The sequence below is a fragment of the Drosophila yakuba genome, chromosome 2L (assembly GCF_016746365.2).
Source record: "Drosophila yakuba strain Tai18E2 chromosome 2L, Prin_Dyak_Tai18E2_2.1, whole genome shotgun sequence".
Lineage (NCBI taxonomy): Eukaryota > Metazoa > Arthropoda > Insecta > Diptera > Drosophilidae > Drosophila > Drosophila yakuba.
Window position 1 is genome coordinate 30443408 of NC_052527.2, and position 22714 is coordinate 30466121.

General features: G+C 38.8%; 1 protein-coding gene across 7 annotated transcripts; it reads right to left on the reverse strand.

Moving 5' to 3' along the window:
- Positions 1–1239: 1239 nt before the first annotated feature.
- LOC6529139 (rho GTPase-activating protein conundrum) lies at positions 1240–22012 on the reverse strand. Of its 7 annotated transcripts, none has more exons than XM_015198689.2 (9): positions 21695–22007; positions 20942–21106; positions 20815–20882; positions 14294–14464; positions 3012–3100; positions 2682–2954; positions 2108–2618; positions 1536–2048; positions 1240–1484 (listed from the first exon to the last, which is right to left on the reverse strand). In XM_015198689.2, the coding sequence occupies exons 2-9, from the start codon at positions 21054–21056 to the stop codon at positions 1335–1337; spliced, it is 1890 nt and encodes a 629-aa protein (XP_015054175.1). In that variant the 5' UTR covers positions 21057–21106; positions 21695–22007; the 3' UTR covers positions 1240–1334. The 7 variants fall into 7 exon arrangements, 5 of the variants coding, with proteins under 5 accessions (XP_015054175.1, XP_002090148.1, XP_015054176.1 ...); XM_002090112.4 differs by lacking the exon at positions 21695–22007 and adding an exon at positions 21618–21666; XM_015198690.2 differs by lacking the exons at positions 20815–20882; positions 20942–21106; positions 21695–22007 and adding an exon at positions 3215–3275 and having other exon boundaries at positions 14294–14432.
- Between the last annotated feature and the right edge of the window lie 702 nt (positions 22013–22714).

The following is a 22714-nucleotide window of genomic DNA, read 5'->3' on the forward strand; positions in this document are numbered from 1 at the left end:
GCCTTTTTTTTGAAAAACTTCGACTTTTCTTGAGATACCCTCATGCCTGCTTCGAGATTTTTGAGGACCCAATGTATGTCTTTAACGTGATCCTCTTTTGTTTTTGAGAAAATAATAACATGGTCGACATACACGTGGCATATCTTCGAGATTCCTTCTCTTAAGACGTCATCTATAGCTCTCTGAAAAATAGTTGGGGCGTTCTTGAGCCCGAATGGTATTTGCCATTGTTTATCGAGAAAGCTGTTTTTCTCGGTCTTTCTCTGCTTACTCGCTTTGGTGAAAGCCCGCTTTAAGGTCGGTCAAATGTGTGGGCGTGGCAGCTTTGGGCGGTTTGTGGGCGTTAGAGTGGGCGTTGCAACAAGAATCGACAAACTTGCGCTGCGTCTGTCTCTGGAGTCTTAATCTCAACTTTCTAGCTTTGGTTGTTCCTGAGATCTCAGCGTTCATATGGACAGACAGACAGACGGAGAGACAGACGGACGGACAGACGGACATGGCCAGATCGACTCGGCTATTGATCCTGATCAAGAATTTATATACTTTATATGGTCGGAAACGCTTCCTTCTGCCTGTTACATACTTTTCAACGAATCTAGTAGACCCTTTTACTCTACGAGTAACGGGTATAGTAACGGGTAGTTTTACATCGAGGACTGCCTAACTGGAGCAAACAGCATTGCGAAAGCATTCAAAAACCAACAGAAGCTAAACAGAATATTGTTACCATCCGGATTCCATCTGCGGAAACAGGTTCTTACTGAAATTCCCGTTGAAGATATAATTCATATTTCAAGCTCGGCGAAGCACTCAAAAGTAAGGGCGTGGCAGTTCCAGGTTTGAGGGCGGGGCCATAATGTTTTTTGTATACCGATGGAAATTGGCCAGACAAATACAACGAAAATAAAAAATATTTTAAAGGTGCTCGCGTCGCAGTTTTGGGTGGTTTGTGGGCGTAAGAGTGGTCGGTGCAACATCAAGGAAAGACAAGAGCTGCGAGTATATCTTTGAATCTGAATGCTTAATCTTATTTTTGTTTTCTTTTTTTTGTTCCTGAGATCTCGACGTTTATACGGTAGGACAGACAGACGGATATGGCCAATCGATTGTGCTAGTAATCCTGATCAAGACTATATGTCTCGGAAACGCTTCCCTCTCTGCCTGTTACATACATATATACCATAAACATACCAGACACATTTAGTATAAATCTTAAATATAATTTAAATTTGAGGATCATTTAAATTAAAGAATATTCCATATATTTTCTTTAAAAATACATAAATATATAATCAACATAAATTACAACTTAAGAATCGTTAGCAACCGATTGTTCAAATAACAAATGGATGTAAATGCTTTAAATTGGTTGAGTATTTATCTATAACTGCAGAATCGTTTCCGATACCAACATTGCTCGCCTTTCCACTTGGGTTTGGAGTAATTTCATTTAAATTCCGATGCCGCTGCCATCCTTTCTTACCCTATGGAAACATATCATTACGGTCAATTCATAACTGAAATATAACACATACCATAATTGTTTTCTGTGATTCCATAATTAAATTGTTGGGTACTTGGAAAAGACTTTCACCACGTAAGATTAAAATATTCGTTAAATGGCAACACTGTGCGGCCATTGTTACTTGTTCTGAAATGCTGTTTTTGTCACTTGGGTGTATATAACGTGGTGGGAATAGTGATGGTGCAATTATTGTTGCTACGTTATGAACATTCATTTTGTTTATATCCTTTAGATTAATAATATAATTAAAAAAACTTAATAAAGAACGTAATGTGTTCCTATTTTCGGGTGGAAGCAGGTGACATAAAATCGATAGTGCATTCACTTTATCCATTGATGGAAGTGTGTGACATTGATAAAACAGTTTTATCAGCTCATTAGTAAGTAGAGGTTGAGGAAGTTCCCGCAACCATCGTTTTAGCAACGAACTAAGTTCGTGAACAGTAGCTGTGCAAAAAATATTAGTTAGATTTTCCGGATTCTGATAAAAGGCTGATTCTAATTCATTATAAAGTAATTCAGTCTGAAAAAAAAAATATATATATTATAATTTGATTACCACATCATTAGCACTATTTTTACCTTTTGCTTATGACCACCTATTCGCAGTAATCCTTCTTCTCTAGAGCCACGACGCAGAAGTTCGCCAATTAGATTTTCCAAAAATAGTGGGACTAAAGATGAGTCAGTGCCAGTAACTTGCTGATCCCGACGTATAAGCGCGTTTATAGATACCCCAAAGAGATTACCCTCTTCTTTGCGACGACGTTTAAAAGGTTTTCTTTTATCTAAAGAAACTTTGTTGCGATCAAATATTGTGGCTAATTCTAACCAAAGTATTGTCTGTAAACGTTTCATGCCATTTTCGCTTATTGATGCAATATCTGTGAATACTGTTGAAGGGGTATCACAGTTACCTAGTACTTCGCAGCTATCAGTACTAGAGGAATCTCGACAAAGACTTTCAAAGCTCAGAATATTGTAGGGCATAGGAAATAGGCGAATACATTCATTCTCTGAAGCTGACAGCACTTCACTCAATGTATTCTTTTGTGATGGTGTATCGTTTTCACTTTGACAATCCTTCGATCGGCTGAAAAGATATATCTTTAGAAATGCTAAGATTTAAGAAGTCCTCTAAAATGGAAAAACATACCCAATAGAACAAAAGGGATCAGAGCCGGATCGGTTTCGTGGCAATTGTATGGTGCTAATCCGTGAATATCCAAGCAATTCTACACCATGCGTCGAGTACAAAGGTATATCACATCGCACATGCGAACCACGAAATATATCCACACAGGTGCCGCTTTTAAGTGGGGCGCTAGGAGTTCGTCGAAGGATTTGTTTTAAATATATTTCTTTAGATTGTTCTACACATCGTTTACCAGGTTCACAATTTTTTTCATAATTATTTACAAAATTGGGTCTATTTGAAAAAATTTCAAGTTTAGTAATTGTGCTCAAGCAATTCAATAATACATACAAATAATTGTTTGTCCAAACTTGATCAATTTGTAAAGAGTCCAGAGAATCTGGTGTGGCACTTCGTGAGCGTGTTCCTGTACTTCGTTCCTTTAAGTAAACAAATTTATGCGTTTATTTTATGATAATAGTAATTGTATATACAAAATTTCTTAAATTAATGATCAAAAGCAATCAAGTTAAGAATTCTTTTCTATTATTTACCTTTAATCTTCCGACTGCCCCTTTAACAGCTTTATGGTGATCAACTTTGTTTAATTTAAAGCTGAAAGTATATATTGTCAAAAACTGGACTTTACCGAATTTATGATAAAAAAAATTTCGTCTGCATTACTTAATTTCCCGACTGCTATCAGTGCAGCAATATGATATGGTTGTCTGTATTCTATCATATCAAAATCGAAATTATTTTTGGCAAAAAAAAAAAAATTGACGAAGTCTAGTTGGCGTATGGCCAATGCTATATTCAGCAATGTTTTGCAGTTTTGCAACTATATTGAGAATATCATATTTTCAATACATTGTTACCTATAAATACCGCTAAGTTACGTAGATCTGTTATAGTTTTGACCAGATTGCTTTCAACAAAGGCTTTCTTTATACACTCATATGCTCACCAACTGTTTTATGTTCTAGTGACGACGGTCTAAGGCAGACCGTTTATGTACTCCCTCCTCTCGTATGCCAGCCTCCTAAGCTTATCGTAAAGAGCTTTCGTACCAAATAAAAAACGAACCGGCACAGAAACATAAACGTAAAGTTATATAAAGAGGAGCAAGCAGGCAGAGAGGCATTAGACCTACAAGAAGATATCAGTAATGAGATTTTGAAATGTAATTGCAACTATAAAGAGATTCAGCGGAACAAAAATGTAAGTTGACAACAAGTACATCAGGGTCTGGAGTCCCAGCTACCTGTTTCTCAATCCTGTGGCTCCTTGCTGACTTTCACTGCCGCATCCCCCTTGCTGTTTACTTTCTTCACCCTATCACAGAACACTGTTTCCTTTCGATTTGCCGTTAGGTTATCTTTCTCAAAGCTCTGAATCGCCCAACTCTTATCTTTACGGCGTTGCCGTTGCTACGCGCTTTGTTGGCAGGCAGGCCATTCTTCCGTAGGTATTTCTCTGCACCCGTTAAAAGATATTAGTTATAAGTCCATAAAGAATATGCAGACCCATATTCTCAAAGGAGAATATCGTAATCAGTCCTTCATAAGATTAGAAATTGAGATTCAATAGTTTCTAGAGGCAAAAACAAACTTGGCCAGAGTCAGCACTCTAAAATTCGATGGAGATTAGTAGTTTAGAATGCATAGTGCATGACATAAGCATGCCTTCGAAACAGAAGATGTGTTATCTGAAAAGTCACAAAAGTGGCTGAAGTTTGAAAGGCATATTGATCTTAAAATGAGAATTACATATAAGTTATGAACCCTCTTCCCTTTCCCTTGTCTTAGAAGAGCTCGTCACTCCCCCTATCAACCATGGGTTGCATAACTGGCGCCCGAACCAATAGATTAAATAAAACAGATACATAAAATTGAAACAAAACAAGAACAAATGGAATGTGGAAAAATTAGAAAAATTAGAGTGACAGTAATGTGATGTGACAGTGAACAATTAAACAATAAAAACGACCACCCGCCGCGGTGAGAATGCCCCTACAGTCTGTAGCGGGAACAACATTCTGCACGGGCGTAAAAAAGTCGCACATAACTAACTGAAAAGACCACCCGCCACAGCGTTAATACTGTCTCCATCCAGGAGCAATATACGCGGGCGCAAAAGCGTCTTCATAAAAAATAATAATGAAGGCCTATGAAATGACCCACTGCGGCGATTTGCCTACACTCTTTGTAACCTATTCGCGAGTGCAATGTACATAGTGCCGAAGAGGAAGAAAAGGAATAAATAAAATGAAAAGATGAAATAATCACCAGATAAACTCTAACTAAAACGTGTGGTAATCTGCTGGATAGGCTGAGTGGTGTGGAAGCACCCGAGGAAGCTGCCCAGTAGATTGTGTGGCAACCGTACCATTAGTAGGCCAAGGCCAAAAAGGGAAGAATACGGAACACCGCACCCAGTTCAACTGTTCACTAAATTCACTCGTCACTGTCCAAAAAACCAAAACCACATGAAAAAAAGAAAGAAAAAAACATGAAACAAAAACGAATATAAAAAAAAACGATAAACCATTGCCCACAATTAATACTAAAATTTTCTAAAAAAAAACATCTTTACCTCAGATTTTAAGAAGAACACAACAGACAACAATACACCTCAACACGCATACATCAATTGTCAAGGGTGAGTGAAACCATATCTACATCCAGTTTGCGCTTTTCTAAAATAAAAAATAAAATACGTTCTAAATATTGATTTTCTAAAATAACAAATTAAATACGCCCTAAATATTGACTCTCTAAAATAAAAAATTAAAAATACATTCTAAATATCAAGTGAACGAACCCTTGGTTAACCGTCTGCCTGTCCGATCCTATCTACTTCCGATACCCCACGCTCATAATAATGGAAGAAATTAAAGAATCCCTTAACGCGCTCCTTGCTCAGTTGACCGGGTTGCAGGATGATATGAGAAAGATAAATGGTAGGCTCATTACGCTAGAAACCGAAAACGAAAGTCGTAATCCGGTGGTCACGCCTCCGGTGCCATTGGCGCGTGCGCGCAATGAATACGAATTGAAGGAAGTCTTTACGCTGCCAGATTGCGTCAAAGAACTTCAAACATTCGAAGGTCAAGCCGAGAGATACGTTTCTTGGGTTAACCGTGCGCAGGCAATTCTAAACGATTACGAAGTTATCAAAGGGAGACCTCTGTTCCGCGCCATAGTCTGTCACATTAGGCAAAAAATGAGAGGTGAGGCTGAGGAAGCTCTTGACTCTTATGGGGTTCAAGACGACGACTGGCCGGAAATTAAGAGAGTTCTGGCACTGCACTACGCGGACAAGCGCGATGTGCGTACGCTGGAATATCAGCTTGGCCAACTGACCCAGAGGAATAAAACTCTAGAGGAATATTATTTGGAGGTGAATAAGCACCTTTCCCTTATCCTCAACGGATTGAAGGCTATGGGTTATCCAATGGAGGCAGTTAGGGCCCTCTCAGAACACTCGAGGGACAAGGCTCTTGACGTCTTTATCCGGGGAGTCGGCAATGATGCCTCTAGGCTACTGGTCATGCGCAGACCAAAAGATTTACAAGAAGCATACTTCTTTTGCAAGGAGTTACAGGCTGTTGCCCCAAGAGGGGGTCACTTTACCCAGTCCTCCGCGAGTTTCGTACCAAATACCCGGTTCTACCGGCCGCCAAACGTTCCTCGCTTTTCTTCCCCCTATCAGGGAAACGGTAGACCTTCACCAGGCTCGGGATATGGTGGGCCCCAAAACAACTACCGCTTCCAGGGCCCGAGACCAGCCATAAAAATGAAGTCGAACCGGTCGGGCCAATCCCACCGCTCAGATTATAGGTCCCCACAGAACGAGGGTTCTGGAATAAAGCGAACATCGAACGAATACCAAAACCCGATCCAAAGGGCAACAAACCTATACCACATGGAGCCCATACCCGACCCTTCTATTACAATTCCTGTTGATCATAGCGAGGTCCTTCTAGCTGACCCCTACTACGATCAGCTCGGTACTGAGGACGCTAGGATGCCTCGCCAGGAGGCTGTGGAAGAGAGGGACGACCCTGAAATGGGAACTGGGGGCCCAAATTTTATGACCGAGGCCTCTCCAGCGTCCCATACGTAGAATACGAAGGGAAAGATGGGACTAAATTACAATTTCTGATCGATACCGGCGCAAACAAAAATTTCATCAGCCCCAGAATCGCCGCCGGGTCGACTGTCCCTCCTATCCCTTTCCGCGTCCAATCGGCTACGGGCTCCGTTACAATAACGCGCTGTGTAGCCGGGAAGTTTTTTAAGAAATTAGGAAACAACTTGACCCTTACCTTCTTTGTCCTCCCCGGACTGAATACCTTTGATGGTATCATAGGGGACGACACCCTCAAATCTAAAGGCCTCAGATCTAAAGGCCTTAGTATACAGGAAGAACAACTGCTTGGTCATATCCCCTGGGATAAAGATCCCCCTTTTTGCTAAAAGGTCCCCCAACGTCAATGCTTTAATAGACCCAACACATCCGGATGGTGTAAAACAGACCTTAAAGGCCTTAATTGATGAGTATTCGCAGCTCTTCGATCCCTTGTCACCGGGAGAGGCCGTCGATACTTGTGTAAAGGCAGAAATCCGCACAAACACTTCAGACCCAATTTACGCGAAAAGCTACCCCTACCCAGCGAACTTGAGGTCTGAAGTGGATAGGCAAATCAGAGAACTCCTGACTGAGGGTATCATAAGTCCGTCTAAAAGTCCTCTCCGGTGTGGATAGTAAAAAAGTCAAAACCGGATGGCGAAAAGCAATGGCGGTTAGTCATCGACTTCAAACGGTTGAATGCGGTCACGATTTCCGACACCTACCCGATCCCGGACATAAATTCCACACTGGCTAGCCTCGGCGGAGCCAAATATTTTACAACACTTGACCTTACTTCGGTACACCGTACATAGTACAATAGTACACCGTACTATTTATATGGCGCTTAACAGATGCAGGTTTATACAGTCCACCAAACTTTGACGTTTGCGCTAGGGAGTAGAAACTTTCTTACACTCACACACTTTGTGCCCTTCCCTTACTACACGTAACCCTAAGCACATAACACACAATAAGGAATCAAACACCTACCCCAAAAAATTTTTACTTAATACTGCAAGCTACATTTCTTAATTGCAAGCATCATCGTGGCCCAAATGGTGGGAGCTGTGGACATTTTCAAGTATGAAGCACCGGTTGTGCCGCTGCAGGAGGGCACAGTCTGGCGGGTCAACGGTCAATTCAAACTGGCGCATGTAATCGACTTGGCAAAGCTCGAGGCACTGGTTCAGGAGGTTCAACGCGAGGCTAAGCTAATGGATCCCAGGATTGAAGCGCTGGTAACGCACTACCTGGAAGAATCGCGGGAGGGCCTGTCAAAACTGATGGGCACGCGGCGCGGACGTCGTTCACTTGACTGGATTGGGTCCGCGTGGAAGTGGATTGCGGATTCTCCGGACGCATCGGATTGGGACGCCATACTTTGTGCGCAGGAAAACGTCGTCAAAACGGCCGACCAGCAAGTAAGGATAAACGCTGGCCTGTTCGACGCCTCACATGAGTCCCTGAGACTATTGAACGAAGTAGCTGCGACGGTCAATGCCATCGATGGAGATGTACACACGGCAACGACGCTACTGCACAAGGTTTTGATCATCGATAGTCAGGTCGGCGAGCTGACCCAAGCTTGCCAATTAGCTAAGACAGGAATTGTAAACTCCCGCTTACTTGACCACGGGGAGGTACAAACAATTTTGACCGAGGTCAGGAACTTGCCGTACCAGAATACAGTAGAAGCACTGGAATTTTCCCGCCCGTCTGTGCTAACAAATGGAACGGCGCTGCTATACATTTTGTCTATGCCCAAGGTCGCCCCCAAGGACTACCGCCTTCTTCTTCTTCCGGCAACGCATGGAGGGAAACAAGTCATGGTCAAACATGACAAAGTCGCCGTAATCACCGAAGAAACCTACGCCGTAGTAGACGACTGCCTCTCCATGGGGAACACGACTGTTTGAAGCTAGACGAGAACGGATGCATCTCCAAGCTGTTAAAGGGCGGTTAGGCTAAATGCGAACTTCTCAGGAACAACGAGGCGCGCATAGAACTGGTCGAAGATGGGAGAATGTTCCTGTCTAATTTCAACGGGACGATGGAAGTCGGATCCAGGACCCACCACTTGGCCGGAACTTACATAGTCCAGTTCGCAAATGAGACGATCAGTGTGGCCGGAAGAACTTACACGAGCTACTCCTCGACGCACATTACAGTCATGCCGGCAGTACTCACTTCAATAACTGCCACGGGATACGCGCCTTCACTGCACTACGTCAACGCCTTTAATATGGAGAACCTGAAGAGACTCTCCGGTATGTCCGAGAAGGTCTCTTTCTCCTTCCTGGTGGAAGCATAGGTCGCCTTGGTTGTCGGAGTGGCCCTATACACCGTATGGAGAAAGCTAACATCGACCAAAGGGATCCCAATAATAAGAGACGGCACAGTGGACCTGGAGGTGCAACAAGCTAACAGGGCACCCAAGGCCCAATAATCTGCGGGACGCAGATTTTGAGGGGGGAGGAGTTATGAACCCTTTTCCCTTTCCCTTTGTTGAAATCCATCGTCTCGTCTATTTCTGAGGATCGCCACCTTCTCCATTTGTAGAATAAGAAGGATGTTGATTACACTCACTAGGTGAGCTATTCAGTGACAAGAGCTCGTCACTCCCCCTAGCAACCATGGGTTGCATAACTTATATATATATATTTTACATATATATATCGTACTGTCGACAAGTACACCAGGGTCTGGAGCTCCAGCTACCTGCTTCTCAATTCGGTGGCTTGCTTTACGATCTTGCTCCTTGCTGAATTCCACTGCTGCATCTTTCTCTCTGTTTACTTGCTGTACTCTGTTCACTAGCGTTATACTTCTTCTTAATTGTGTCGCTTTCACCGTTCGGTCTGCTGTTATAGGCGTCCTTTAACCGTTAATCCTTGAAGTCTTCAGGGCCAAGATCTACGATTTAACTAGCTTCTAGCCGTTGCTGTCACTCAATCGGCACTTTCAAGCTCGACGAAGCGCTAAAACACTACAAAGTCAAGATAAGAGTTTGCTCTGGGTAACACGAATGAATTAGTCTCATCTTTCGATCTCTCTCAACGTTCTAGCTATAAAGCGAACGGTCATCCTTTTTTTCTGTGTTCCGAATTTATTTTTACGTTTGTCAAAACCAGCTGCGATTTTTAATAAATTCTTTATAATTCCATTCTATAATCAATATTATTACAACTCCGTTTGCTTTGCGATTGAATCTCTTTGGATTCGTGCACTAGTTTAAACAAATTAACTAAATTTTTTGCTTTTCTGTCTTTGTGTTTTGTTTACTTTCTTTTTCATGCGTTGTCCGCAGTTGTTTTTGGTGTTGCTTAGGTGCACCCACTCTCTGGCTCTCTCACACAAAATCTAAAGTTCTAAGCTCTATTCAAAGTTTCCATTTTGTTTTTTTTTACAGTGGTCTGAATCAATAAAAATTTGGAAAAAAAAAGAAGTGCAGACATGTTATAAAGCCTAAGCAGTCAAAAATGACGTGTTGGCTGTGTTATAAAATGGTGCACACTGAGCTGCCGAACTTGTAATGACCTAGCTAAGGGCCCAAAACGAAAATACTGTTGTGCTTGCCTAGGGGTTGCAAACGATATAAAATCGTTTATGCGCCAATCTAAAGGTGGCTAATCAGTAGTTTTGGCGTAGCTAAAGTAAAGTGATCAACAGGACTCCACAGCTGATCAGCTGTCAATCGCAGCAAATCCTTAAATGTTGCTAAGATCGGCATTTTCATATTTAAGGTGACAATTGACATAGATACCGTAATAAAATAAATATAATGTCTTAAATGATCTACTGCTCAGACAATTGCTGCTAAATAATGTTTTTTTAGATGATTTAAAGATTAAATAATTGAATGCGTCATTGCATGTGACACTTCTTCTACATAACTTCGTGAAGTGATGAGTATGCTGTGCAAAATTTTAAATAAATATTCTTTATTAATTACATAAACGTAGTTTTAAATAAAATCGTATTTCTTATCATTCAGTAAGATGCCATACACGTTAAAGGAGCGTGCTTAAGCTCCAAGCCGCACCACTTGAGAATGTTTAGTAGCACCCTTGTGTGTAATGGTACGAGCGATTAAAGGAGTGGCGGCTTTGCAACATTGTATCTGTTTCTCCAGAAGGCGATGGAAATGTCCGTGTAGTCGTATTCGAACTGCACGAGGAATTGTTGCCCAAAGAATCTTAATCTAAATTAATTAATCATTTATTGTAGCTCCCTAGTTTTAAACTTTCTGTCTCGATCTGCTGACTATGGCTTTTAATTTAATCATAATTAGTTAGCCAGCATAGGAACAGTTGGAAAATTAATTGAAAATAATTTAAAAGCAACAATAGAGAACGCTATAGTCCAGTTCCCCGACTATCTGAAACCCGTTACTCAGCTAGTGGAAGTGCGAAGGAGAGCCTTCAACACTGACAGTTTTTGGCGGTTTGTGGGCGTTTGAGTGGGCGTGGCAAAAAGTTTTTTGGCAAATTCATAGAAATTTACATGACTAATACAAAAATGAAAAATATCAAAACATTTTTCAAAAGTGTGGGCGTGGCAGCTTTGGGCGGTTTGTGGGCGTTAAAGTGTGCGTGTTTTTCCGCAAATCGATAAAAATTTACAAGGCCAATAAAAAAATGAAAAAATATCAAAACATTTTTCAAAAGTGTGGGCGTGGCAGTTTTGGGCGGTTTGTGGGCGTTAGAGTGGGTGTGGCAACATGAATTGACAAACTTGCGCTGCTTCTATGTCTCTGGAGTCTGTATGCTTAATCTCAACTTTCTAGCTTTTGTAGTTCCTGAGATCTCGACGTTCATACGGAAAGACAAACGGACCAAAGACATTAGAATAACAAGATGCGTAACGCCATACGATTTTTTTGCACACGATTTTTTCGTGGTGGCTTTTCAAGTGGCTCCAAGCTCTCTCGAAATTTTGTTCAAAGGCCAGAGAGCTCTAGAGCACACACAGCGACAGCTGACCACTGCAGTGCACTGTATTGGTGCACACGTATGCACATGCATTTTAAAAATGACAAAATATGCCCTTCATTTTAGAAGTTCTTAGACTTTAAATCTATATTATTTTTTAGAAATTGCCACCACTTAAAAACTCTAGTTTTGCATTGCCTTAACATAACAATTATTTAAATTCAACATAGAAATAATATTAGCACAATCTATGTACCTAATAATGCATAATAATTTTCAAATGATTTTATATTAGAATAGTTTTCATTAGAGTATTCACCGTACGACGTGTGAAAAATATAAGACGTCAATGATTCTTCGGTGCTTATGTCCGCACTTCGTGCATCAATGAAATCAATTTTGCAATAAAGAGTTTCCATATTTTTATTTATTTTATAAATAATATTTTAGTTTATGAATTATTTTTATGAAATATTTTAAATGTAATTTCTTTTTTTTGAAAATTCTTTGTTTTAAATTACATCAGTTTTAATAATTTACTTTGTATACGTTTTAATTATTTACTATAGTTATTTAGTCAAATTACTAGTATAAAAACAAGAGAGAACGCTATAGTCGAGTTCCCCGACTATCTGATACCCGTTACTCAGCTAGTGGAAGGGAAAAGGAGAGTCTTAAACACAGTTTTTGGCGGTTTGTAGGCGTTATAGTGGGCGTGGCAGAACGTTTCTTGGCAAATCGATAGAAATTCACAAGACCAATATAAAAATGAAAAAATATCAAAACATTTTTCAAAAGTGTAGGCGTATCAGCTTTGGGCGGTTTGAGAGCGTTTGAGTGGGCGTGGCAAAAAGTTTTTTGGTAGATCGATAGAAAATTACAAGACTAATACAAAAGTGAAAAAATTTCAAAACATTTTTCAAAAGTGTGGGCGTGGAAGTTTTGGGCGGTTTGTGGGCGTTAGAGTGGGCGTGGCAAAACGTTTTTTGGTAAATAGATAGAAAATTACAAGACTAATACAAAAATGAAAAAATTTCAAAACATTTTTCAAAAGTGTGGGCGTGGCAGTTTTGGGCGGTTTGTGGGCGTTAGAGTGGGCGTGGCAACATGAATCGATAAACTTGCGCTGCTTCTATGTCCCTGGAGTTTGTATGCTTAATCTTAACTTTCTAGCTTTAGTAGTTCCTGAGATCTCGACGTTCATACGGACGGACAGACGGACGGACAGACGGACATGGCCAGATCGACTTGGCTATTGATCCTGATCAAGAATATATATACTTTATATGGTCGGAAACGCTTCCTTCTGCCTGTTACATACTTTTCAACGAATCTAGTATACCCTTTTACTCTACGAGTAACGGGTATAACAAGAGAGAACGTTATAGTCGAGTTCCCCGACTATCTGATACCCGTTACTCAGCTAGTGGAAGTGCGAAGGAGAGTCTGCAACACTGACGGGTTTTGGCGCTTTGTGGGCGTTAGAGTGGGCGTGACAAAAAGTTTTCTGGGAAATTAATAGAAATTTACAAGACTAATACAAAAATGAAAAAATATCAATACATTTTTCAAAAGTGTGGGCGTGGCAGCTTTGGGCGGTTTGAGGGCGTTAGAGTGGGCGTGGCAAAAAGTTCTATCGATAGATATTTACAAGACCAATACAAAAATGAAAAAATATTTAAACATAGTTCAAATGTGTGGGCGTGGCAGCTTTGGGCGGTTTGTGGGCGTTAGAGTGGGCGTGGCAGCATGATTCGACAAACTTGCGCTGCGTCTATGTCCCTGAAGTCTGTATGCTTAATCTTAACTTTCTAGCTTTTGTAGTTCCTGAGATCTCGACGTTCATACGGACAGACAGACGGACAGACGGACGGACAGACGGACATGGCCAAATCGACTCGGCTATTGATCCTGATCTTTATATATACTTTATATGGTCGGAAACGCTTCCTTCTGCCTGTTACATACTTTTCAACGAATCTAGTATACCCTTTTACTTTACGAGTAACGGGTATAATTACCAATTTTCAGTATTTAAAATGCAAATAAGATTCACTTAAATTATTTTTTTATATTTTATTTTGATATTTTTAAAAAAGCGCGTAATTATGGGTGGTAAGAAATGCTCTACGAATAACGGGTCGAAATTGACCAAAACATTAATCAAACGGATGGACAGACGGACGGACAGACGGACATGGCCAGATCGACTCGGCTATTGTTCCTGATTAACAATATATATACTTTATATGGTCGGAAACGCTTTCTTTTGCCTGTTTCATACTTTTCAGCGAATCTAGTATACCCTTTTACTCTACGAGTAACGGGTATAAAAAGCAATAAAAAAGTATTGGTTCACATCAGCTTTTTTCAAATATATAATTACTGCAGAGGTACAAGAGCAAAGGATACCGAAGATATATGTAAACGTTCTGAAACAAATTTGCACAGCGTAGCCGTCAGTAGAATCAGCATTTTTAATATATTTTATATTTATACAGACGGGCACACGAACGGACCTTACTTGTAGAATAACGGGTAAACTAAAAGAATTTATATACTTACATCAAATTCGCGAAATACATCTCTTATATCAGGTTTCCGTTTTTGTCGGTTTTTTGTACGCCCCCGTACCGTTTTGTTTAGGGTCCTTACCAGTTGTACAATCGCTTCAGCATGTGGCTTAGATAAAGTAGTAAGTATGGGATCCAAGTCAGTTTTAGAAACCTCTATCCCCTAAAAGATAAATTAATCATTTTATTATTAATAATGAAGTCTTGAACACTAAAGCAATAGATCGAAGGACGTTGTCTAAAACTTGGAAGGGATACGTAGTCTTCACGGTTGAGAATACAAGACATAACAGAAGTGGATCTAAGAGTTATACCTGCCGATGACTACTTTATCCCAAATCATGATGTGCTTATAACTGACAGCAGCAGGACAGGTACGGTTTGATGTATCCAATCTAGCAAATCAAACGTGCTCACAGCAAACAAAGAGACATCGCCAGGTGTGAGTGAACCCCGATCACCAGTTTTATTGACTTATTGTTTGTAAAAAGAAAGCATCTTAGGAACTCCGGTGCTCTTGAATTAAAACCGTCACTTATGTCAAATCCATTTCTGGCAACAAATGGCTTTGATTGTTTGGCTAGTTACTTGGAGCAACAATATAAAAAATAGATTTTTACGTCGTTTCGAAAACAACCCAAAGGTAACACAAGTTTAACCGAATATTGTTGCCATCCGTATTTAAGTTGCTGGTGCTTCAATAATAAACGGGTTCTTACGGCAAATCCTGAAGAAGATACAGTTATACACATCCAATTCAACGAAACACTGAAACGCTAGTGTCAAGACGTTTGGTTTGTTTGCCATGTCACAAAAGCATTAGGTATGGATAATTCATCTGTTACAAGAAGAATACCAAAATTTCTATGAATCTTGTCGTTTCTAAAAAACCGCGTTCCCAAGCAGCAGAGATTTTCAAGGCTGGACCTCAAAGTACAGTATGTAGGTAAGTTTTCATAGTATTAATGTACCTCCGCCATGTAAGTTACTCGTCAAGTTGGGCGTTAAGGTATGTTACATAGTAGGCTTTTGATACCGCGAAGATGGAAACTAGCGTTTATTGCACGATAATGCGCCGTCTCATCAATCGACGCTTGCGGCCGATTATTTGACCAAAGATTACACACTACACATTAACTTTTTGGCCGGGTGGAACAAATTCTTTGTGGACAATACCCTTGGAACCTTAAAAACAAATCAGTATTGAATCCACTTTTGACTTCTTCAGGCCCGATTTTGATGGCTCGCATAGCTCACATCGTCATTTATGTCCCCACGACCACATTTAAAAACATTCAAACCGAACCAATCCCGTAGCAGGGATAGGCAATTATCGCCATAAACTTGTTTCATCAGTTAAAACATTTCGGTAAAAGTTGTATCAATATTAAAACAAAATTTAATGTTGACTTTACATACTGGCACTTAAAACGCAATAACTTCACTTCCAATTGATGAAATGTCATGACATTTTTACTGGAAGTCGATAAAGGATAGCTGATTCTATTGCACAAGTCGACATATAGATGGCGCCACTAGAGGGCGCTAGATGCAAAAAGTCCTGTTTACTTTCGTAAGCACCTTGTACATTAGAATATTTGGAATATATAAGCTAACACGATTGCCCCAGCAAACGTTGCCTAACAGCCTATATTGTACTTAGTAGAAAACGCATTTTTGGAAATAAAACGCGACGGTTGTAGCCTCTCAAGTAAATATACTCCGAAATTTGTTAATTTATATATAAGGAATATAAACGACACTACTGTAGAACGAAATAGTAAATAAGAATATAACAATTAACGGCTGTTACGTACATTCTTTTTGTACGATCATAAGACTTTGAACGCCACAAAGAAAATGGTCCGATGACCAGTTCAGTGGCCGCAATCCGTCACAGGGAAATTCTACTCCAGTCACGGGCACAGTTCACCAACAGGGCATTAACTTCCAAAATGGGGAAAATATAGAATTATAACTCCTAGGTGGAAACACTTGGCCTAGAAGACCAATCACCGGAGTAGTACAGAAAAAAATCTCTAAGCCGGTATAACAAGGTCTCAGCCCACCGATAAAGTGTTCAATTCTCGGGAGTTCAATACTCGGGAAGCAATTTTCGGAAAGTCTATTCTTGGTCGGTATCATACTCGACTGAAGACTGTCTTAAGAGCCAAGGACTTCGGTCCAAAGTAAAGTGTCAAGAGGAGCAAAGATCTAATCCTGCACAAAATCCCAGTGCACCAGGACTTGGACTGGAAGAATCAAGGGCCGGCAAAAGGGAATACTCCTAAACCGTTGAAGTCGTCCTAGGCGTACAACATAAACTTTATTGCATCGCAGTGTTGTTAATGTTGCTGGCAATACTAAAATTAAATAAATGAAAAATAAAACCAGCAAAGACAAAGTAAAAGCAGTCACTTCCAAAACAAGTGCGGAATTCAAGCAATCTGAGGATCAAATAGCGACTGAAGCGTGTCGCAGAATAACATAAATACCAAAATACACCTATATATATGTATCTCAACATAGAGTATCTTTACTTTTTGTATTTTTTTTTTGATTGTGTGTATTACGTTATTGTTCAGTCTACAAATTATTGGTGCACGAATATATATGTATATAGTAACATATCAATTCTACACCCACAACTCCCCAACTCACACACTCACTTTAATGTCTAAGTACAAAACCACACACACTATTGTAACAACTCACACGCACACATTAATGTCTAAGAACAAAATATAATCAAAGATCGAGAGCCCTTCGATTAAGCTTAGCTGTCATTTACGCATAGCATCATATTCCAAAGTCTAGACTCTGTGGCAAGCCAACGTCGTCCCCTAAACATTCGATCACTTGGCGAAGCCAACTGAAATAACAAATCATAAACATTTGACCACTTGGCGAGGCCAAGTGAAATAACAAAAACTTCCGCCCACGCAATGGTCTCAGGATTCTCCAATTACTCCTATTTTTCGGGAGCTTCTTTCATATTTTTCGAGAGCTTCTCTCTTAATAAACAATTATAACCTAATTATTTTAAACTTCACTCTTAAGCTATCCCAATCTGTCTATATAAACGCAAACATGTCCCCATAAGGCAGTTCAGTTCTGAGTACGCTATCAGCCCATTTCAACATCGAAATCAATTGTCCAACTAAGTGATAATCCAAAGGCTCTAGTTCTTCCTCTATTGGAATAAATAAAACGATTAATAATATATCACAAACCAACCGTGTTATTTTTTTTATGAAACTCTCGGACTGAATTCGTAAATATATATAATTCCATCAAAATGTATTTCATTGATATAAACTAAATGTTTAGTATTGTTTAAATAAAAACAAGAGGGAACGCTATAGTCGAGTTCCCCGACTATCTGATACCTGTTACTCAGCTAGTGGAAGGGAGAAGGAGAGTCTTAAACACTGACAGTTTTTGGCGGCTTGTGGGCGTTAGAGTGGGCGTGGCAAAAAGTTTTTTGGCAAATCGATAGAAATTTACAAGACCAATACAAAAATGAAAAAAGATCAAAAGATTTTTCAAAAGTGTGGGCGTGGCAGTTTTGGGCGGTTTGTGGGCGTTAGAGTGGACGTGGCAAAAAGTGTTTTTGCAAACTGATAGAAATTTACAAGACTAATATAAAAATGAAAACAATTTTCAAATGTGTGGGCGTGGCAGTTTTTGGCGGTTTGTGGGCGTTAGAGTAGGCGTGGCAACATGAATCGATAAACTTGCGCTGCGTATATGTCTCTGGAGTCTGTATGCTTAGTCTCAACTTTCTAGCTTTTGTAGTTTCTGAGATCTCAGCGTTCATACGGACGGACAGACAGACGGACATGGTCATATCGACTCGGCTATTGATCCTGATCAAGAATATATATACTTTATATGGTCGGAAACGCTTCCTTCTGCCTGTTACATACTTTTCAAGGAATCTAGTATACACTTTTACTGTACGAGTAACGGGTATAAAAACTTTTCATCTGCGAGTACGCTTTGTTTTTTATATGCAAAGACAGAAGCCTTCAGAGCGACGTTTATGGTCGTGAATAGCCAATAATTTTTGTTAACGTGTTCATCGTTGTCCGGTAATAATTTCGATACGCCTAATTAAAAACAATTATAGTTAACTTCTTATAATCTTTGTATACTAGCCTTTAATTTTTGTATTAGAAATGACACTAGCCAACAAATATTAATCAATAATTCAACTACAACAAAATGAGTAGGTAAACATTTTTCAAAGGGCTGCTGAAACGAGAAGTGCAGTAGTTCAGAAATGAGGCAGTGAGGACTGCTGACTGACGAACGGTACGAACGGCACTTTTAATATTTATTCTCGTTATGTTGGAAAAGTGAGAGGTTTGCTCTGATCCCACGACCCAAAATCGACGAGCTTACGTTGACAACCTGGTGCCTAAACATCGGATGCCCCTTCTTTGGCCCTAGTCCTTATCCAGGACACGGGCACTAAAACGCCGACGTAACACGGCAATAAAATAATAGCAATAAAACTAAGTAAAATTAAAATAGGAAAAAAGTGTTGAACGGAAACCGTTTAAGTCCCGAAATAAATCTAGTCTCAGGGGTGTTTCCAACCAAATAAAGTATACAAATTCTTGATCAGGATTAGGATCCGGAAGGAAAGGAAATTGAGATGTATATTCCAGACGGAGCGCAAGCTTGTTTCCACAAACCTCCCAAAACTGTCACACCCATTTTAATATTTTTTTTATTATTTTTCTAGCCAATTTATATTCGTATACCAAAAATACTTTGCCCCCGAAAAATAATTGAATTTCACTAGCTGAGTAACGGGTATTTTGGGAATGTGGGATGACATTCTTGTGACCTTCATCAGCTTGAAGTATTTTTGGTGTTATGAAGCTTCCTATTATGTTGGGTTTTCAGTTTTGCGCAAAAACTATTCAGTCAAAGAGATTTCTATGTGTTCTAGAACATCAAACAATAAGTAGCGATCTCATACCAGTACATAATTGGAAAATACTTTAATTTAATATAATAAATTAGCAGGTTTTTGGTTTAAATTTTATTAAATCATTTTATTAAACTAATTTTTGTAATAAACGATTTTAAAAGTCTTTTAAAAGTACTCTGATTTCCAAAGAGAAAGTTCTAAAACTATTTTTTATATATTAAGAGTAGTTTTATCTGGAAGGCTCACCAATTTAATGCAGTTATGAATTTAAAAAGAATGCGAATATTAAAAGGAACAACTTTTAGAAAACAAACAATGGAAATGATACCATTGTAGGTATTTATACAAGTTCTCCCGACATCCCTCATCAGATCCAATTTTATTTAAATTTTAATAATACACTTTGACCGCTTTTTCTCGTAAATCATATAAGTTTTTGTAAGTCTTAAAATTATGCTCTATCTTTCGCTTGGTGTAAAACGCGTTAGAATCGGACAACCACAGCAGATATTTATTCGTGTCTATATATACAGGTATTAGCCGCCTTCGCTCACTTAACATCTTATAGTGGACGGCCACACACTGTAATATGATAAATTTTTAATTTTGTATTTCCTTACACAAAAGACTATTTTTTTATTTTACTATTTAATTATCATTGTTTTTACATCTAATTAGTTCTGCAAGTCTTCAGAGAGAATGTAAGTTAACGGATAATAGAAGTGTAAGGCATATTCAGACATAAAAGTGTCCGAGGTTGCACACTTAGCGCCGCCGCTGACGCCTCTGCCATTAAATGGAATTTACCAAAACCTGATTAAAAAATTGCGATTTGAAAAATATTTTGTGCTTTTCTAAATGCTAACTCAATAAATATTCAGTATGGGGGCATCAGAGTCACCAACTGTAACCAAATCTTTTGAAGTTGAGAAGACACTTTTGGAAGGTAAGATTGGTGGCGAGATGGGTCTTATGTGTCATTGACACAATTTATTGTCAAAACCAGTACACTGTAGTGAATAGTAATAATCAGGAATTCTCCAGTTATCGTAATTTTTTTTTAATTCGATTTTCGATAGTTTTTAGAATGTTTCGTTTCTCATCGCTTCTTGCTGCTCAAATACCTGTTTTATTTTATTTGTCAAAATCAAACAACGTGAAAAATTCCTTTTATATTTGCAATTGCTTGTATTGAAGCCAGGAGAAGGCAGAAATTGGAGGGCTTGATAGAATTTAGAGGTGCCACCTTTTTCACAGTTTTAATTTTGATGTTCGACATTACTTTTTTACTGCACTTTCACCATTTAAGTAATTAAATTAAATATTATATTTTACAAACAATACTTTTGGCCCTCCTTTTAATTAATTAATCATGTGGAATCAACATCAGTAGACCACTGAGTAAACTATTTCTTTCCCTTAGCAAATAAGATCTGATTTCATATAAAAAAAAGGTATTTACTTTTCATTTCGCCAAACAAAAGTGACCGTTATACAAATCAAAAAATTATTACGATTTTGAAAACCAGAGCAACAATTTTTCGATGTAAATTTTAAGATTTACTTACTTGTTTGAAGGGTTTTGTCAATTCTGGATAACCAGCGGAAACCAACCACTCTGCTTCCAATTCTCCATCTAAATTACATTGAAAAAGAAAATATGATTGACTTTCCCAATATTTTTGTTATACAAACCTTCGTAACTGGCTTCCGGTTCGATACTTTGGGAATTGTTTTGCAGTAAATACTCGCTGAGAAATTCGGAATAGTCCTGATCAACGGAATTATGCAGATCTGTATTGTTGTTCATTTTAATTTTTTCTATATTTTAAATTTTTCTCGTATCAATACAAAAAATACCTGAAAAAGAATGTGATTAACCTGTTATCTTCGAAAGGCTTCAAAGAACTATTTTTAGATCTTTTACAATTTGGAAGGACACATTTTTTTAATGATAATTCAGATAATTTTTATAAGAAATCATAAACACAAAGCAATCAATTTGGTAGTTGTTTACCAACTTAAAAAATTACATTAGTGGGAAAATCAATTGGATATACATTTGTACATATGTATTTTTCCGTCGAAAATGTTGTACTGCAACACTGCCGATCAGAATCTGCCAACGTCGCACACTACTTAATGATGATATTTAGTAACGATAAATTGTGCAGTTGCAGGATGTACAAATCCAATATTCCTACACATGCATATGTAAGTACATACATGTTCAGCGAGCTACATACATATGTAAATAACAGTGGGTTAAGCGGAGGAAATACTCTTGATGGCATACATAACTACAACCATTTATGAAGCTTAGGATTGTATGATTATTTTATGAAAAACGTTGATAAGGTTTCAACTTTACCTCAGAAGAATCATGAACTGCAAAGAATGTCGACATGCACTTAATAAATATCACAAAAGACATATGTATGCACCTACCTAAACACCCATGTCAACACTAATATATAGTTTTTTTAAGTTAAGGTAGATAACACGTATGTGAAATTATAAAAGGTGTTTGTTAGACACAGTTTATATATGTACAAAACAACAAACTTTCCGAAACGATGAATTGACATTAACTGGGTAGCAGATGCTGCCTTCCCTTCCTTACTGATTTTGCTTTTTTATATATTTTGTATTACATATGTATGCATTTTTGAGTTTGTATTCGTAAGTTAGACTATAGACTAAAGATTTATTAAATCAAAAATTATAAAAATGTGTGTGTAAACTACTGAAGTATGTATTGCAGAAATCAGGTTTATGAATCGAAGTGAAATTTATCCACACTAACTTCCACCTTACAAAATTTTCCAAATCAATTCGTGAGCTTCACAGAAAAATGCACGCTACTCCTAAAAGTGGTTTATCATAAAGTATTAAATATATATGTCGAAGCGTATGCTTCAGTATTCTTGGCGCCCCGTTCCCTTTGTTGGTGCCATCGTTCCACTTGTCGTCCTTTCACAATTAATATCGTCTGTGTACTAGCAGTATTCTACTAAGACTGACTTCTCTCTTGTTATGTACGCGCTGTCGTCCCCAAAATCTATTGCGCAGCTTGCTCATGTTACACTTACCATCCTGCGCTTCCGCACATACAGCCAATAGCCAGTCCAGTCTCGCTCACACACTTCTCCAGGTGATGTACACGAGACGAACCAAAGGAAGACGCAACACATCAAACACGTGGCACGGGTCACACTCAGTGAGAGAATTTACAATAAGTCCTCTCACTGACTCTCGGTGATATAAAGAACACAAGATAGCAATAACGGTGGTTCTGTTTTCTCTATTCTTCTTTACTACACATACATCATATCACATACAATATTCATGTTATTGAATTAAATTCAAATAATGCTACCAATGCTCCAACATATATATATATGGCTAAATTTATATATATATATGTGTCGCGAAATGAATGGGTATGCACATTGTCTTTATTTGCAT

What these genes read in the sequence shown, in the direction of transcription:
- LOC6529139 (XM_015198689.2), bottom strand. Translation starts at nt 21,056, where the DNA reads ATGAACAACAATACAGATCTGCATAATTCCGTTGATCAGGACTATTCC. An exon ending in ACCGGAAGCCAGTTACGAAG is followed by an intron (nt 20,883 to 20,941) that starts GTTTGTATAACA and finishes AATGTAATTTAG; the next exon opens with ATGGAGAATTGGAAGCAGAG. An exon ending in GTTTGGACAAACAATTATTT is followed by an intron (nt 2,955 to 3,011) that starts GTATGTATTATT and finishes TTTTTCAAATAG; the next exon opens with ACCCAATTTTGTAAATAATT.